The sequence below is a fragment of the Babylonia areolata genome, chromosome 19 (genome assembly GCF_041734735.1).
Source record: "Babylonia areolata isolate BAREFJ2019XMU chromosome 19, ASM4173473v1, whole genome shotgun sequence".
NCBI lineage: Eukaryota > Metazoa > Mollusca > Gastropoda > Neogastropoda > Buccinidae > Babylonia > Babylonia areolata.
The window spans coordinates 38337222-38347221 of record NC_134894.1 but is presented as its reverse complement, the minus strand read 5'-3'; the positions used below and the strand labels follow the sequence as shown (position 1 = coordinate 38347221).

General features: G+C 44.0%; 1 protein-coding gene across 2 annotated transcripts in view; it reads left to right on the top strand.

The window, feature by feature from the left end:
• Positions 1–10000, top strand: part of LOC143293676 (integrin alpha-8-like) — a 255395-nt gene that overhangs the window by 121941 nt on the left and 123454 nt on the right. Inside the window, exon 6 of one of the 2 annotated variants that reach the window (XM_076604833.1) lies at positions 3099–3160. The exons of the other annotated variant lie outside the window; for it this stretch is intronic. Within the exon in view, the coding sequence (XP_076460948.1) occupies positions 3099–3160 (62 nt within the window). The remainder of the gene's footprint in view (positions 1–3098; positions 3161–10000) is intronic. 2 annotated transcript variants of the gene reach the window in all.

Genomic DNA, 10000 nt, shown 5'->3' with positions numbered 1-10000 from the left:
TAACTGTGTGTTTGTGTATCATTGTATTGTGTTCATTCTTTTGATCCACAGTTTTGGACTGGCAATGTGTTGTCAGTGGAAGTGAACTGGTTTCGTGTTTTCGTGATGAAAACATATGTTCTAAAGTCTGAGAAAACTATTCTTTTGCAGATGTGGATGATGAACAACAACCCCCCCCCCCTTTTTTTTTTTTTTTTTTTTTACTTTTTGTCACACACACACACACACACGCACACAGACACACACAGACACAGACACACACACACACCCTCGCCCCCCACACACGCACCGCATGTCCTGTACAATGTCACTGAATGTGTAAAAGAACGCACACCTTTCCGTTCTTTCACTTTTCCGTGACTTATTACACGAAGTAAAAAAATGGGGAAAAAAAGGGAAAAAAAGCAACAGGAGTTGTTGCAGCATATTGTAATCCATAATTTTGTTTTTTTCCTTTCTTTGTACCACCCACCCCCTCCCCCTCCATGACCATTTTTAAGGAGGTTCTGTCTGACAGAATTCCTGATGTCTACAATAATAGTTGCTCTGTTCACGCCACCCCCCCCCTCCAAGCCTCCCCACCCCAACCCCCAGCTCCCACTTCTAACTTCTGTGTTCTCTTGATGTCATCCATATGTTGGCACATCTGTTGAGAATAAGTGTGTCGCGTCTGCATTGCTAGCAAGCTGCTTGCGAACATTTTAGTGTGTGGGAAACAATAGAACAGAATAGAATAGAATAGAATAGAAGAGATTTTATTGTCATGAAACCATAAGGTTTATAAGACACAAATGCAATGGTAAATGAATGAATGAATGAAAAACACACAATTAATCAATCAGTTAATGCAGTAAATTGCAGCAGCATTCATAAACAAATTTTCCTAATCTTGTTTGTATATATTCATCATCTGTTAGCATCACCTGACTGGGAATATTTCCTGTGTTATTCGAATTTTGAATATCTTTTAAAAATTGTTGCCTAAAGGTTTTATATTTAATACAATGATCAAGAAGACGGATTCGTCTTCCAGGATGTTACACTTGTTGCACAATCTGTCTTCTTGTGGAATATTTAAATATCTACCTTTCTCAATCTTTAGGTTATGCGCGCTTATTCGTTAAACCTTGTCTGTGTTTTGTATCTGATATATTTAAAAGATAGGTTTCAGTTTTGTACTCTGCTACAATCGTATTGTAAAATTTTAGCTTTAATGTTTTTTTCTCTTTTATCTCTCCAGTATTTAATATATTCATTTTTTAATTTTTCATATGTAGGGTAGTGTGTGTGTGTGTGTATGTGTGTGTGTGTGTGTGTGTGTGTGTGTGTGTGTGTGTGTGTGTGTGTGTGTGTGTGTGAGAGAGCAAAGACTTTCTGTACAGTAGTAGTAGCAGTAGTAAGGGGAAGCTCTTTAGAGCCGAGAAGCGCTCTCAAGTGCACGTGCGCGTGACGTGAACAGCAAGCGACATGTTGGCTAGATTCGTGTGTGTATGGGTATGATATTAATCAGCGCGCATGCGGTTATAATGAATTAATGACGCACAGAGAACAGCGATGTGTTGCTGGCTACAGGTGCTGTTGCTACCTGCGGAAATAATGCACTTTTTCTTTTCAGCGGCTATTGTAATTGATGACAATTAAGTACACCACCACCACCACCTACCACGAAAACTGCTGCTGTTGTACTGTATTGTATTGTATTATATTGTATTGCTCTTTTCCGCTTCAACAGATTTGTTCTCTGTGTGAAATTCGGGCTGTTTACCTCAAGGAGAACACGTCACTACATTGAGAGCGCCACCCTTTTTGTCTGCCTACTGTGGCCTTGTTTTCCTACAAAATCGATTTTGTTTAAACAGAATTTTGCCAGTGACAACCCCCTCCTCCTTTTTTTTTGTTGCTGTGGGTTCTTTTACACGTGCTGCACAAAGGGTCTTCGGTTTATCGTCTCATCCGAATGACTAGCGTCCAGACCACCTCTCAAGGTGTCTAGTGGTGGAGGAGAAAATACTGGCGAGTGTGAGATTCGAACCCGTGCGCGGCTCAGATTCTCTCGCTTCCTTGACGGACGCGTTACCACTAAGCCCCCACTCCACTATCACTACTGCTAGCTGCTGCTGCCGCTGTGCAGCTGTATTTTTCCCCTCCTTCTGCCAGTATTGCTAAGAACTTCTCCCTGCCACATTCCTGGCCACCCCCCCCCACCCCCACCCCCGTCCCCATGTACCATTCCCCTCCGGCAGGTACTGTTTACCTTATCACGTGAATGATGCTTGTTATTCAGATGTTTGTTATTTTTCACTGGGGTGTTATGATTATGACTGTAATGATTAGAAACGCTGTCATTGTTGTTCTTGCGTCTTCTGCGACTCTGTTCTTTCTACGAAGTGTCGTATGACATTCCCCCCCCCCCCCCGCCCCCCCCCCCGCCCCCCCATCCTCTTCCGTTCTGTTGCTATACCTGTTACTGTTATAACAACCCACTTCCTATCGCCAGCAGGTTGCTTTCTCCATTATTACCACCAGTACCGTCGTCGTCATCATCATTACCATCGTCGTCGTCATCATCATCATCATCATCGTCGTCGTCGTCGTCATCATTACCATCGTCGTCGTCATCATCATCACCATCGTCGTCGTCGTCATTATCGTGCTTATCGCCGTTGTCATCATGGTCTTCTTCTTCTTCGTCGTCGTCGTCGCCGTCATCGTGATCATCGTCATCATCATCATTATGTATTATCATGATCATCCTTCCCATCCGTCCAACATAAGGGGCCCTTTACCCTGCATCCGTATAAATCCACCCATACCCCCCACGACATTCTCTCCTTATAATTTCTTTATTTATTCATTCGTTTGTTCATCCATTTATTTATTTATTTATTCATTTATTTATTTATCTGTTTCTTTGTTTATTTATTTATTCATTTATTTATTTATATTCATATTTTGTTTTATTTTCTTTCGATTGATATATTTTTTTGTTTACCAAATAAGTCACCTAGAAAGCTAGAGAGTGATGTCATTCCTGGAAATAACGGAGACATGCCGATGTGTGTGTGTGTGTGTGTGTGTGTGTGTGTGTGCCCAAACAGAGAAGTGGGGCTATCATAGACAGGGCTCCTGCCAGGCGGGGCTCTCAGTGGCTTTCTCGCAAGTGAGTGACCTTCACCTTGATTGCTTCGCTCGTGCGTTCCCCTCTTTCTCTCCGCCGGCTGTAGTAGTCCTGGCAACAACCCCTGACCTTGGCGAATGACCTTGATTTGCATACTCTGATATTTCCTCTTCTCTACTGACGTGCCCTGAACTCTTTAACTTCATAGAACTCCTTCCTTTCCTTTCTCTTCCCTCTCTTCCTCCTCCCTCCCCCCCCCCCCCCCTACCCAGCGCTTGCGTCCCAACTGACTTTGATGCAAACTTCTACGTGTGTCCTTCAAGCGTGTTTTGATCTTGGTCTTGCGTGACCTTGGCCTTGCGTTTTTTTTTTTTATTTTAATTTTTTTTTTTTTTTGTTTTTGCAAATTCTTTCGGCGCCCTCGTATAAGGCGATGGAAGCTGTGTGTGATGACAATGCACTGCCTGGTCTTGACATTGCGTTAACGAACTCTCTAACATTTTCTTATGGGGAGATGCTCTTCCGCTACTTTTCCTCCTTTTTTTTTATCTTTCTTTTTTCTTTTTCTTCTTCTTCTTCTTTTCCTTTTCATGCATTTGTTAGTTTCTGGTTTGCCTCGAAGTAGCTGTATTTCTTTTTTTTTTCTTTTTTGGTTAGCAAAGCGTTCATATGAATAAACACGTACAGCGAGGCGTTAATGATATGAATGCTGTATGTCAAATTAGATGGATTATGGCGCAGGCTTTTTGCAGTTTTTATTGCATTTTGAATGTGTCATTTGAGTTGCATGGGTTTTTTTTTCTCCAGTAATTATAATGTCAATTTCCAGTGGATTCATGAAATATCTAGTGTATTTTTTACCTCTAGACCTTATCAAATGTTTTATGATTGTTGCTTACAGAATGCAAGATTACTCCATCTTCTCCAATTGGAGAAATTCATATTTTATGATGTAAAAGACATGAGCAATGTTCGAGAATCACGCTAAGATGGTATGTATGCGTAAAAAGACATAGCATGCTTACATGAAGCAAACCACTCATACTATAATCACAGTAAGCCTACTTACTTGTTCATCTATCCATGACTATGTGATCACAAAGGGAAAACTGTTTACCTGATAAGCAGAGCAGTGCCTTCTTCAATTAGTTCGCCGAGTAAAACAGGAGAATCCAGAAGACAACACAGCGTTATTATCTGTTGGGAACAAAAGAAATCATGTACTGGATTTGTTCTATACATAACCCACCTTGTACTTGGAGTAATGTCTTGGCTGCTAGACCTCCTGCCTTCCCCCAGTCACCCTACTGCATGTCCCCAAGATCTTCTTCCCTTCCACTTCATCTTGAATATCAGTCTGGATATCAGCCTTTCAGTCGAGGGCATTTTCCCCCCATAATATCTATGATATAAAAGATTAAAACGCTATAAAGAAGTCTACTTTTAATGAAATACTGTTGAAGTCTAATATCATCATCTTAGATGAACAGACTATAAATAAATAAACCAACAACTGTTGAAGAACAAAAAAATGGAGATAGGTAAAATGAATAAACACATACAGTGAGTGAATGGATTTCAATCGAAGATACCTCGAAGTCGAAAGCCTGTGACACGCCCAAGAGAGGTTGGAGTGTCTGCAAAATTATACCCAAGTGGGGTTTGGAAACAAGTTACAATATCATGCCGCAGTTTCCCTTGAACATTGCGCCTAAGCGATTTGTAATGTGTTGATACAGTGTCAAGATGTTACTGAATAAAAAAAGAAATTGGTTGATTGATATAATACAAAGGTGCTCATGTTCAATCTGTAGTTTGCTAACGTTGGTATTTTTTTTCAGCGCATAATTATGCTTGCATAGCTAGGACTGTGTTAATTGAAATTGTGCAACATTATTTGCTTGATCATACATGATGTATGCTCTACTGTGTTCAGGCAATATAGAATAACGGTGATATCGTTTGCTGTGTTGTTCATGCAGATAGCCTAAGAAACCATGGAAATCCTTTATTTCAGTATTTTAATGTTACTTCATATTTGTGGTACATTTCACCATGATGGAAATGATGTTGTCCAGATGATGTCGTCATACTATGTCAGTTGTTTTTTTCTTTTCTCCATCTCTGTCGTTCTGTCTCATTTTGTTTGTCTGTCTCTGTCCACGCGATCTGTGTGTCTGTCTGTATCTCATTCTCTGTCTCTGTCTGTATGTCTGTCTAGCTCATACATTTGTGTGTGCGAAGGGAAAAAAACTTGTTTGGAGAGAGAGAGAGAGGTGGGTTGGGGTGGTGGGGGGGTGATGATGATGATGACGAAAATTTGCTTAACTCTGAGCATGACTGTTGTAGTTATGCAGTGGTTGTTGTTTCGTGTGAACGCATGCTTTTCTAACAAACCACACACACACACACACACACACACACACACACACACACACACACACACACACACACACACACACACACAAAACAACAACCAAAACAAATTAAAACCCAACCAGCCAACTGACCAACCAAACAAACTACAATGCCTGCTCGTCTTATGGTCTTGCTTTTGCTTACTGCATAACCGGAATGCCTGTTGGTATTCGTGGTTTTAACCAATGATTTCGCGAGCCATGACTGATAAAGTGGCTTCCCATTGACTTCCCTTGAGTTGTTTCTGTCTCTGCTTTTCCGATTGGCTGATCTCCAGCACGTGCCTTGTTCTGCACGATTTGGTTGGCTGTGCTTCGCCAAGCATGAGGCTTGTTCTGCTCGGAGCAGTGTGTGTGTGTGTGTGTGTGTGTGTGTGTGTGTGTGTGTGTGGTCCGTGTGCATTGACCTTGTGCGGTCGAGTGCGAGTGCGCGCGCGTGTGTGCGAGTGCGCGCGCGTGTGTGTGACTGCGTGCGTGCGTGTGCATGTGCGTGCGCGCTCGCGCGAACGCGAGTGTGTGTGTGTGTGTGTGTGTGTGTGTGTGTGTGTGTGTAGCGCTGGCGCACGAACGTACTTTCAACCGTCGGTAAGCACGTGTGCCGGTACACCATGTCATTGTGGTTGTTAATTGTTTCTGACGTCCGAAGATGCCTGAGTGCGTTTGTGTATGTGAAGAGTGTGTTGAGGCGAGGCTGGTCAAGGTGCCAAACGCGGGTTATATGTTTACTGTGGACGTGTTTTTTTGTCAGTATCAATATCAGTAGGTGCGCGTCTGCCGCGTACGAGGATGTGTGCATTTTGCATGCGCCCGGGCGCACGCCTGTTGTGTGTGTGTGTGTGTGTGTGTGTGTGTGTGTGTGTGTGTGTGTGTGTGTGTGTGCGCGCGCGCGCATGTTTGGGGTTTATGCTCGTGCTCATATGTTTCTTTGATTTGTTAAGGTTAAAAAAAAAAGAGAAGAAGTATAATCGTCGTTCAAGTTGACTTTTACGAAGGGAAACATGAATTTCAGAAGGAAAGGAAAGTAACAGTCAGTATATGATCTTATTATCAGTAATAACACAAATGTATGTGTGTGTGTGTGTGTGTGGGGGGGGGGGGGGGGGGGGCGGGGAAGGGGCGATAAGGGGTGCATCAATTATCCTATTCATTCACGATTATCATCAGCATGAACCTTTTACTGTTATCAAGAAAGTTTTATTAATATATAATAATAATAATAATAATAATAATAATCATAATAATAATAATCTCCCTGTCTTTGTCATCCCACATTGTCAAACCTTTCTCCCATCTGACCTTGACCTAAGTCCACGAGTCTTATCCCTCCTCATCTCATCCTTCCGCCAACACAGCGTCACATCCATCACCAGCAGCCACTGTGTAGCTAAGAAAACAGGCTAACGAACGTAAAATAGCAAATAAACAATAAAACAACAACAGCAACAACAAAAAAAACAACAAAACAAGAAGAAACAAAAACGGATTGAGCATTCGTTTACTTATAATTTGGATGCCAAAAGAAAATTCTTCTACTACTACTACTACTACAGCTGCTGCTGCTGCTACTACTACAGCTGCTGCTGCTGCTACTCCTACTACGGCTACTGCTGCTGCTGCTACTACTACTGCTGCTGCTGCTACTACTACTACAGCTACTGCTGCTGTTGCTGCTACTACAGCTACTGCTGCTGCTGCTACTACTACTTCTGCTACTACTGCCGCTGCTGCTACTACTACTACAGCTACTGCTGCTGCTACTACTACTACAGCTACTACTACTACTACTGCTGCTGCTGCTACTACTACTACTGCTGCTGCTTCTACTACTACAGCTACTACTGTTGCTGCTACTACTACTACAGCTACTGCTGCAGCTACTGCTGCTGCTACTACTACAGCTGCTGCTGCTGCAACTACTACTACTACAGCTACTACTGCTGCTGCTACTACTACAGCTACTGCTGCTGCTGCTACTACTACAGCTACTGCTGCTACTACTACAGCTACTACTACTGCTGCTGCTGCTACTACTACAGCTACTGCTGCTGCTGCTACTACTACTACTACTACTACTGCTACTAATACTTCTGCTACTGCTGCTGCTGCTGTTGCTACTACTACTACTATGATTGTTGTTATTAATAATAATCATCTTCTTCTTCTTCTTCTTGTAATCATTGTTGTTGTTATTAATATTAGTAGTAAGGGTAATAGAAATTTGTTTCTTTTTCTTGGGGGAGGGGGGGGGGCGGACGGAGGGGTCGGTGGGTTGGTGGGGGGGGGGGGGGGGGGGTTTAATTTTTTTTTTAACCAGGTGGCAAACACGAGACAGTGAACAAATTCGTGGAGATCAGTCGTGTTGTATTGAAGAAAAGAAAAACGGGGTGGACCCTTGTCTGAAGTTAGGACAGGGGTGGAGGAGGCTGGGGTGTGGGTCAGTGGAGCGATGGAGAGGGGTAGAGGGGGTGGAGGTTTTGGGGAAGGGGGCTGGGGTAGGAGGATAAAGGATAATGGGTTTTTTTGCTACATGGCCTCACCACGAGCAGTACATAGCAATATGAAGAGGAATAAAGAGGTTAAATCGTGTGTGTGTGTGTGTGTGTGTGTGTGTGTGTGTGTGTGTGTGTGTGTGTGTGTGTGTGCGCGCGCGCGTGTGGCTTTCCCTGTATTATGTTGGGTTGTTGTTGCTCAAAAGCCGATACGTAGCCAGAGATGTTGTGCATGTGTGTAACCATTGAGTCATTTCGTTCTAGGCGTGCCGGAGTAGGTGGAGTGGCCGGGAACTCTTTGTTTTGCTTGTTCCCACTCGTCTGTACGGGAGAAAGATAAAGAGAAGATAGGGGGAAAAAGAAGAAGAAGAAGAAGAAGAAGAACCATAAAGAAGAAAAATGATTTACTGGGGATTTTGATGTGATTTTTTTATTTTATTGTTGTTGTTGATATCATTATGATTATGATGATCATATGCCTTTACAAACACACGCACACGACACACACACACACGCGCGCGCGCGCACACACACACACACACACGCACGCACGCACGCACGCACGCACACACACACACGGACTCACTCTCTCTCTTTCTCTATACGTGTCAGTGAAATAGGAAACGGAGGGCACAACTTAAAACACTGTAGTTGGCAAAACAACAACAGCAACAACAACAACAGCAACAACATAACATACATCCTCCCACATCAGTGACAGCAGTGCCCACCCCGCCCCCTCCCCCCTCCCTCCCATAACCCCCTACCCATCAACATGCTTAGTTAACCATCATCCCGACAACAACTGCCCTGCAGCCTCTGAAAATCCTTCTCCTCTTTTCTGAATACCAGGCCTGTCAGGCCGCAGTAATAGCACCCTTTTTTTTTTTTTTTTTGGCGGGTGCGTCTCCTCCTCTCCCCCACCCACTCGCTCCGCCTCCTCCCCACCCACCCCCCCTGCCCCCCTGACCCCCCTCCACCTTCCCTCAGATCTCCGCTCCCACCTATATAGAAGACTCTGGCACTCGACAGCCGTTGTTATTACCGTTTATCTCGCAGGTATTTTGGCACCTACCCGTTTTTATCCACCCACCACCACCACACAGCCACTCCCTCCCCTCGTAGAACTCACATCATGGGTGGTTGAGGGAGTGGTGGCTGGGGGTTGAGGAGGGCGAAGGTGACCCCCCCCCCCCCCGCCCCCATCATACCACCTACCAGGTCCCCCTCCCTCCCGCTCCTTCATCCTCCCTCTGTCCCCCACCACCATCCAGTGCCCACCCCGTCTAATCCCCGTCCCTCTATATACTACTCCCTTCCTCCTGTTCCCTGCCAGACACCACCACCACCGCCACTACTACCCTGCATTTAGCCCCCTACCCCCACCCCCTCTCTCTTCCCTTTCTACCCTTCTCTCCTCTTGCACCTCATTCTGTTCCATGTCTCTCTAAAGTCTCAGCAATGTTTTTATTTATTATTATTATTTTTTAAAATTTTTAATACTTCATCCCCGTTAATATGCGGCTGTGATGTAGGGATGGAGTGTGTGTGTGTGTGTGTGTGTGTGTGTGTGTGTGTGTGTGTGTGTGTGTGTGTGTGTGTGTGTGTAAGAAGGGAAGGGAGGAGGATGGTGGTGGTACGAAGAGAGTGAGTATAAGGTGTATGTTTCAGATCGACCAAAGGATTTTGTCGTTGTTTTTTGTGTAGTTTTTCTTTTCTTCAGTTGGAAAGCTTTGCTGAATGAGTCTGGGTATATGAAAGTAAATACATATGCTTATGTTAGGTGTAAACAAAAAATAAATAAAAGAACAGAGAGAGAGAGAGAGAGAGAGAGAGAGAGAGAGAATGCGCTGGTGTGTGCCCATAAGTGTGTGCGCGTGAATGTTCATGTGTGTGTGTGTGTGTGTGTGTGTGTGTGTGTGTGTGTGTGCGTGTGTGCTTGTGTCTGTGTGTCTGTGTCCCTGTCTGTTTGTGTA